This window comes from Pempheris klunzingeri, chromosome 18 (assembly GCF_042242105.1).
Source record: "Pempheris klunzingeri isolate RE-2024b chromosome 18, fPemKlu1.hap1, whole genome shotgun sequence".
Classification (NCBI taxonomy): Eukaryota; Metazoa; Chordata; class Actinopteri; order Acropomatiformes; family Pempheridae; genus Pempheris; species Pempheris klunzingeri.
In genome coordinates this window covers 16867229-16876371 of record NC_092029.1, presented here as the reverse complement: position 1 = coordinate 16876371, position 9143 = coordinate 16867229, and the positions used below count along the sequence as shown (strand labels likewise).

The following is a 9143-nucleotide window of genomic DNA, read 5'->3' as shown; positions in this document are numbered from 1 at the left end:
GTCAGGAGGAGAAGTGTCCCACCCAACCACCACTCCGCCCGGCATCATAACATTACTCATGAAACATTCACATCTTTATGTGGCCAGGAAGATCACGCCAGCCTCCCATTGGCGGAGACCGGATCGGCCCAGAACAGGCGATGAGGTTCTATTGGTGTGGTGGGAGCGAGAGTGATGGCAGGACGGCGGGGAGGCTGGTGAGGTTATTGGATTGATCGATCCAGGCCATCCTCAGCCCATACAGAGCAGGGCAAGGGCAAGGACTGCAGCGTTTCAGAAGACTGCTCTTGTGCAAATGGCAACAGTTAGAGGGTGAGAGTTAATCTTGAGGTAATTTTATGAGTAAATACATGTAAAATCTAAAGATTTGCAATGGAGCTATTAATCTGACTTTAATTCCTTATTAAGCTTTAATTGGCCGCTGACTTTTGACCTCCTGGTGCTGTGGTATCTTTGCTGTGGTTCCATTTGCCCATGTTTGAAATATCTATCTTTCTGGAGGTAAACAAGATTTTACTTTAGGTGTTGAAAGCAATGAAAAACTTCATTTGAAAAGCTCAGTTGTAGCGTCACATTCAGTCTGAATGATCCAAACCTTACCAGAGTCAGGTGACCCTTTAAAGCTCAGGAGAACATGAAGGCTGTGTTTACACTGCAGAGGGGATCAACATTTAATTTTTTTCCCCCCCTCACATGAAACTAATCATATCTTTTTCTTGATTTTCTCATTTAAAAGCCTGCTGCAGTTATTTTTGTGGATACGACCTACATGTGTACACTGAATGCAAGCGCTAACATTCAAAACAATTGTGTTATCAGTGAAAATTAAGAGAAATCATGGCATCAAATTTGCATATAAACACTGAGTTGAAAGACGCCAAAGCAGTATTTAGAGCTGAGAGGAACTGCAGTCAGGTAATAATTCTCTACGACTCACTCATTATGAGGTACCTGTGTTTCGTTATACAAATGAACACTGCAAAGCAATTACTACATCCAACTTTTCCCAGACTTAAGAAATTAAAATGTGATTTTCATTTTCTAAAAGTGACCATAATGGATAACCAAGTGTATAATTAGCACTCGATCATTACTGAATACCTAATATTGAGACAGCAAACCCTGAGCTAACTTTTACTTTAAACAGCCATTTTAAAGGCCAAGAATGAACTGACAATGTGACTCCATCTGGTGAGGCCGCGTGACGTGGTTGTAACTTCCAACACAAGTGTGCAGAGCTTTAGTTCAAAGTGAATTCAGTTCAGCAATGTCATGTTTTAATAAACGGATGTCCAAGCACACCAGCATCCAGTTGTTTGACGCTTATTGGACAGCAAGCGGTGAATGTGCTTTTCCAATGTTGTGCACTGCAAACCAAATATTACAGCCGTGATCAAGATGTGTCAAAACTGCTTTAATAAATAACTGGGATGATTATTTAGAACAATGAAACATCCACTAAAAGAATGGAAACCTTTGCACCTTGTATAAAATTAACTTATGTCCCTTGTAGAATAAAATGTATACAATATGCATATTCAGCTTTTAACACCAGCAGTGATGCATCTTTAATTCTTTATTTTGCTGTGTCCCATTTACAGAAAATACGATGGCGTTTTGAGACAATGACATGATATGAAAAAGGAGTAATTTTGAACTGAGTTGGTAACTTAAAAAAAAACAAAACAAAAAAAAAAACAAAACACATTTGCGTGGTAGCAAAAACATCTGCATCTGCAAATATTGTTCCCTTCATTAAAGCCTTTAAACCAAACATGAAGCTAATGCATGATGTCCACATTTGACCTACTGACACCCACGTTCATGACCCTCCATAGAGTCATGGTGGACTGTTCGTTCTTTTTTTTTTTTCCTCATTTTTTTTTTTTTTTTTTTTTTAAATCCGCCATCAAGTGTTTTATTCCAGAAATCTCCATGACAGCAAAGTGAGACAAAGAGAGCACTTTACTCAGGCGAATAAAACACGCCACTATACACCACACAATGTTTTGAAGACTTACTTTCCTTAATAGTGAAAACAAACCAACATAAAAAGATGACCATGGATTACGCAAGTAACACATTGCTCATTACACTAAGGCACCTGAAACAAAAGGGTTCGTGACGGGTTTAGACATGGTTTGAGAACTTTAAGGCTAGAATTGTTGGCAGCTTTGCAACACACTGCCTGCCAAAAGCTACTGTTGAATTTCTTTTTAACCAAATCTTGATTAAACAACTAAAACCAGTGATACCTCTTAGTTAAAAATAACTATCAAAGTCAAAGGGTAACAACTGGACCAAATAATGCAGATGTAGATGACTGCTCCGGTCTCTAAGGGCAGAAAAATCAGGTGCAAGTTTTAAATTCTGCTCACACCCCTATTGGTGATGTCACAGTGGGTGTTCTCTTTGAGCTGGAGAGGCAAAAAACTAACTGCGACATCGCTGATTGAGGAGTTGCCACAAGGGCAACTTGCTCAGAGGTTTCTGTCTACAAAGAGCAGCGCTGCATAAGTTTTCTGCCCTCGGTTATACAGTTTTGACATCCTTTTTAAATAGGACCATATCAAAAATGTTTGTTTTGTCTTGTAAAGCAATTAGGAAATACTAAGAAGATTCCCGACACTAATACAGGTTTCCTTCAATAGTGAAAATTAAGTGCAACAGAATTGGGATTTAATTGCACTCAAAAAACTGAAATCTTGGCTGCCAAACTATCTTTGGATAGGACCGAGAGGGGCCGACACACTGACAGAAGCTGAAGAGTGAGACCAGGTCTAGTCACGCAGGATCACACAGAGCCCGACAGTGTTTTATCATCGAAACTGTAAATGGAAGCATTGTTGTCCTGGTGACAGTTATTTTATGGTAGGAGTATAAACCTTCACATCAAACAGTATCACTGATTTACTTTGGTTAACTAAAAACACATAGCCACAACTGTTGATGTGACAGTTTGTCACAAAAAAACAAAAGAAAGAGAAATGCGTCCTCATGAGAAACCATTTATAAACCCTTCAGAAAATTCCTTCATAGGTGGTACCTCATTGTAAAGATTCTTAACTGTAGGACTCTGGATGTGAAGTGTTATAAAACGTGCCCATTTTAACTGGCATAAATAAAAGGAATGGCATTGTAAAAAAAATAAAAATAATATTAATCATAATAATAACAATAATAATAAAAATTTGTGACTTGTCTTTAAGTTACTTATTTCAAATATACACAGCGACTCCTTTAGTATTTACACATATGTACAGAGTATTTATTTCTGTTTTGATCAAATACCTTGAATGGCGTTGCTGTGAAGTTGAACTCTCTAAATGTACACTTATATCCCTTTGAGATTTGAGAACAAGGAGGTCAAACTGGGCAGCGCGACTCGGAGCCTCGACGCGGCTCTTGGAAAGGCACTTGCTACCAACTCAAATACTGCAAAAAATCCTCAAACAGAGCATTCAGTCAAGACAACTGAGAGACAGGAGAAAAAAATGGAAGGCCACATAGTAGGCACTGGGGTTTCTGTCCCCTCTCCCCTCCAGGCCAAGTGTTTTGGTAAGGCTGGCGCATGACGGCCACAGGTGGATCAGTGGGCAAAGCTGGAAAGAGACAGAGCAAAGGGAAGGTTTCCTCTGTTACTGTGGCTGCAACAGTCCCTCAAAACCTTGCCTTTACTGTCCCTTTAATATGTATCTGCCCCCCCACAGACACTGAACAGGAGCCTGCTGACAATTTCACAAAATCATAATCATCTGTAAACAAAAAAAAAACAAAAAAAAAAAAACTTTATACAGGTTGTTTTTTTCTCCTTTTCGATGACTCATCATTTCTTTAATGGTCTTTAATTCCATAAACAAAAATTGCAGAGAGCTTCTTTTGCCTCCTGAAAAATGTCAGCTCTCTCTGTACATAATTAAAGAAAAATAAGTGAACAGAAGCAAAAAAGGATGTTCACTGTGCTCTAGCCTCCCGAATCGAGAATCATTTCAGGGGACAGTGACAAAAACATGACAACAAAGCAAAGAACGGCTTATTAAAACACAAAGCCTTTTTTTCTTCCCAAAAGTAGTCCAAAAACAAGTGTGGCTGCCTCGCAGCTTGTCTTGCTTCCACATTGTGAGTCCTTTGTTGAAATTTCTTATACACAATGGTCTCTGAGGTCTTTTTGACCGGTCAAGGCGGCACTGACATTTTTCCAGCGGTTGTCTTTGGGGCTGTAGCCTGGGGTCCGGTGGGGCGCTTTGAGGGGTGAACTGGAGCTGTGCAGGGTACAGATCACTCCCCCACTGGACTGCACTGCAGTCTTAGAGTACTTACTAACTGGCTGCTTTCCCGCCTCTGCTCCACCACAGTCCTCGAGCTCAAGCTCGCCTTCCGTCTCTTCTTCCTCCTCCTCCTCCTCCTCCTCCTCCTCCCTCTCACCACACGTCCGATAGGAGGGGCCCATGAGCTTTTTCCTCTCCTGCTCAGCCTCCCTGTTGCTTTCTTTCAGCTGCTGCTGCGGCTGCTGACGTCCCACGACGAGCCGGAGTGGCTCCCACTGGTTGTTCACATTGTCGTCAGCAGCTGAGCGTGCGTTCCTCTCACGCTCTTTTCTCCGCTTGCGCGTCCACCAAACACATACGATGATGCAGAAGAGGCAGAGCAAGCAGAAGACCACACATAGTAGAGGCACCAGGTAATCTGTGGACATAAAGATGTACAAGGGAGGAAATAGGGGACAAGGATGGAGAAATCAGTAGAAGTAGTAAGTCACTAATGAGGAACTCAATGGGGCCCATAGCAAACCCTTGTGGGACACCTTTGTTAATCATTACTCACCCACTGAGGGGGGCATGACCTGTGTCTCCACTTTGACCTCAATGACTGCCAACATGATGGTGCTGTTGTGCCGCTTGGACAAGGTGCCCACTATGGCACTGGCTGCCTCCTGGATCAGACTGTGGTCTGGTAGATCCTCTGGCTGGAAAGACTGAGAACCAAACCAATGAACAGGGAAGAAATGAGACATTACAGCTGAGAACAAGCATTATGGTGCATCTCACTAATCAACTCTTTGTTGTTTGCTTGTATAATCCATACACAAACAGAAATGCAAAAATGACATGTTGTAGTTTTACTGGTTGTTAATGTCCCAGTACTATTTCTCTGCAAACTACTGTCAGTTTTGTGCACAGATTAAACAAACAAAATACAAGCTAGCTGTTTCCCATTGCTTCTAGGTTTTATGCTGTGTGAATCTAACGACCTCCTGCCTCCAGGGTTGCCTGGCAGGGACATAACACGGATATCAATCTTCTCATCCATCTCTGCCCAGGAGTCACAATAAGGGCATTTCACAAAGTTTCAAGCTATTCCATTCAATTAACCTGACTGCACAGCCTTTATTGACAAAATGTGTCATTTTACCCCTTACTGTAACCAAACTGACTAACAAATTCTGATTTATGCAACAGGTTGTGCGAGCAAATGTAGGGTTGACTGAAGTGGCCAAAGAGCAGCACTAGTTGTTGAAGTATTTGGATCCTAACCAACTAAAACTGTGCTGACCAAACTCATTAGAAACCAAAAATAGTACAAACTAATTGTGAGATATAAAGTTTGGACCATTGACTTACTATAGCCACCTCTACAGCATCCTGATTTGAATGAGAGAGGTCACAGAGCAGCAGAAGGGCGTGGTCTTTTGCCAAACTTCGGGTGTCAGGGAGATACCTCAGCTCATAGCAGATGTTCTCCACTGTTGTTCCCTGCAAACGCACACCCACATATTCATCAGCCACAACAAAAAAGAAAACACTACTTGGTTCAAGACTGCACGACTGCAGCAAAAAAATGAAATGTGAGGAGATGACTCACTAGTGGTACTTTGTGTTTGTTGAAAACCAGTGTTATGCGGCCACAACTGTTGTCCAAATGCCCACTATTTGGCCGGCACTTGGTGGTGGCAGCTTGTGGAGGTGAGGGTTTAGCCATTGAACAAATCCCCCATTGATGACAAGGGGGGGAGAAGCATGTGAGGTAGTTGTGCTCCAGACACTCTCGTCCGGCTGGGCAGGACTGTTGTCTCTGGTCCTGGTCTGATGACTGGAGCCGGCAGGGACGACGACCACACACTACCTGGTGTCATATGGACAAAATATTCACCTAAATGTGCATTTTCACCATGTTTTACTTACCCTGTGTGGCTTACTATGATGTCCCCATCATCTCATTTAGGGCTCAACATTTTCATTAATAGATAATCTTTTAGACCATTTTTTCAATGAATTGATTGTTTTGTCTATAAATGTGATGGAAAAAAGTGATGACGCTCATACATTCCCAAAACCCAAAGTGACTTCTTCAAATTGCATGTTGCAGAATAGCTTTGCTTTAAATTGACCCTAATGATTAATGTATTATCAAAACAGTTGTTATAAATTTTCTATGAATCAATTAATTGAGTTTCAGGTCTGATTTACTACTCTCACAGCATAACTGCACAAGTTAACAGTTTTCTAATATGAACGATTGTCGCGGTTAAAAATGCTATGAAAAATAATGCATTCTGTAAATTTCTAATTTAGTTTTTACACATAATGAAATGCATAGAAGCAATACAGAAAATGATCACAATAACAGCACCAACGACTAATCTAAGAAACCTTTCTGGCTTTTTAACACAACTATTGTTTGAATTCTATTCTATGTGGTTTTCCTTGCTCAGAGTGTTTGGAAGTGAGGAGCTGCAGATGTTTGCTGGTACTGCGTTCAGAAGGACCTTACCTTTGTACATTCCACTTTGCCATTGATGCAATGGCAGCTGTTGCACTCCTCCTCCCAGCGGCTACTGTGGGGAAACTGCAGGCCAGCATAGTGGCAAGTCTTCCCAATACCTATGACTACATACAGGTGGACAGAATAAATGAATGGATGAATCCACGTTGTTCACATTTTGCATTAACGAGACTACGAGGACAGTTTGACTGTATAAACCACAAGATGGAGTGAATTAATGAGCAGAGTACGACTTGAATGAGCAGGGATGTATTTACACTCTTGGCATCGGGCTCCTGTTCTACCAAGCGGACAGATGCAGCGGAAACCATTGATCTCGTCCACACAGGTGGCCCCGTAGGCACAGGGTGAAGACTGGCACTCGTTTATGTCTGTGGAGAGAAGAGGAGCACCACATTTAATTTGGACACTGGGCCCTGGATGGCAACAGATTTTAAACTTTTCATCCATTGAGGTTAAAGTGGATGGTGGCTCCTCCATTTTGGACTCTCCTACTGTCTGGTCCCTGAAAAGTTAGCAATGTAAAGACAGCTTGCTCTTGGTCAACTGCATGAAAATGGTTGTCAAATTTCCAGGTGTTGATGTCTTCTTGTGATCCCCCGTCAGTGGTTGTATAATGTTAGTTGTAAGCAACTCATACTCCCTTCTCATCTGATTATTTAAAATTGATTATGAAGTCCTGAAGAGGTAAAAGAATGTCAGTCATCTTATGACTCTTCAGATTTATCTTGTGGTCCCTTGAGTAGCTTCCAGTTTGAGCAAAATAAATCAAAGATAATTATTGGATAAAACAAGTGCTGGGTGGTTTTATATCACCACATTAAATTTCACAAATGAGTCGGTTGTTTAAATGTTTTACTACCAACCCCTCTACTGTTTGAGCAGCTCTCTGAACCTCTGGCCTTTGTCATCCAGACTCCACATGAACACAGTCTGGATGAGAATTCTCAAATTCGATCCTGACAGAAAAGGTGACCGCTATCCGGCCGAAACAAAAGAGCAGAGAAGAAGAATTTCAGGGTCACTGGGTAATTTGTCTTCCGTGTGTGTTTGTGTGACTGTGTGACTATGGAGGAGGGACGACCTCTGACCCCCGAGGCGTTAAAGGACCGAGAAAAAGGGAGAGGGCGGCATCCTAGTCTTACATTTAGGTGTCAATATGTCCATCTCCTCCTTGCCCCCTGCCTTTCCTTTCAGTCTTTCCTCTCTCCATCCTCTCAATCATACTGCTTTGCACTGTTAGGGTCTTTTTGAAAGAGGAGGAATCAGGGTCTTGATTTAAAAAGGCTTAGTTGGAGGTTCTGCATATTTAGTCTGCATCACAAAACCTGCGTTATGATTAAATAACCTCATTACTCACTGATGCGACAGTCTGGTCCAGCGAAACCAGGAGCGCACTCACACCGAAACCAGTTGACTCCGTCCACACAGATACCGCCATTGTAACTGAGAGAGGAAACAAAAGAAACAAAAAAAGATTAGATGGGGCAGTACCAGAGCCACATCCTTTCCAGCTGCAACAAAACACATCATTTTTGAGTGTGTGTGTGTGTGTGTGTGTGTGTGTGTGTGTGTGTGTAAGTGGTGGTAGTGCTGGGGGGGGGTCACAAGGCTCAATTCAACTCATCAATACAAGCCTTCACCTTTCAGATGCTAATTGCCGTGTCCAGTCCCTCCCCTCCCCTCCTCTCATCATGCCTCTCTTCCATTCCTCCTTAAAGCCCAGCTACCCCGCCCCCCCCCAGGTCGCACGGGAAGAATGGACACGGATGCCCTCCCCCCCTGCCACTCAACCCCCCACCTGCATACACCACAGGGTAGGTGGGACTCTTGCCTCCCCAAAAAACATCTCTCCCAGCCTCTCTCTGTCCTACTGAATATCCGAGCCCCCTCCTCTGAGAGTTGCCCCTTTGAGGCTTGATTTAAAGACAACTTCCACTGCTTTTAGCCGCCCTTCACCCCTCGGGCATGCAAGGCCTGTGTGAAGTGTGGAGATGGGATTAAAGGACGGGAAACTGTTTGGTTACACCGCGGGAGTGTGTGAGGCAGGAGACGCTACGTACCATGGATGAGGGTTGCAGTCGTTTATATCTGTTGAAGCGAATGACAAAACAGGAGACATTTAGTGTTGAGTCATTACAGTTTTTCACATACTTGTAAACTATTTGTCTAAAATAGCCAATTGAAAAAAAAAAAATACAGAAATGACACAATTTAGTGTAAAACCATGTGTAAATTCTCTTTTTGTCATTTTTTTTTTTTATGTTAGACAGTTGGTCAACTTCCTAAAAAGACACAAAAGACCCGCGAAATGTATAAAAATCAAGTCATCTTGCAATAAAACTAATAAATATTTCTAT

The 9143-nt window shown here is 42.2% G+C and overlaps 1 protein-coding gene across 1 annotated transcript in view; it reads right to left on the bottom strand.

The window, feature by feature from the left end:
• Positions 1–1480: 1480 nt before the first annotated feature.
• The window catches only part of jag2b (jagged canonical Notch ligand 2b), a 44052-nt gene continuing 36389 nt past the window's right edge, over positions 1481–9143 (bottom strand). Inside the window, exons 19-26 of the mRNA XM_070849269.1 lie at positions 8847–8874; positions 8144–8229; positions 7041–7154; positions 6772–6887; positions 5863–6123; positions 5622–5753; positions 4825–4975; positions 1481–4686 (exon numbers count right to left, since the gene is read on the bottom strand). Of these exons, the coding sequence (XP_070705370.1) occupies positions 4142–4686; positions 4825–4975; positions 5622–5753; positions 5863–6123; positions 6772–6887; positions 7041–7154; positions 8144–8229; positions 8847–8874 (1433 nt within the window). The 3' untranslated portion in view covers positions 1481–4141. The remainder of the gene's footprint in view (positions 4687–4824; positions 4976–5621; positions 5754–5862; positions 6124–6771; positions 6888–7040; positions 7155–8143; positions 8230–8846; positions 8875–9143) is intronic.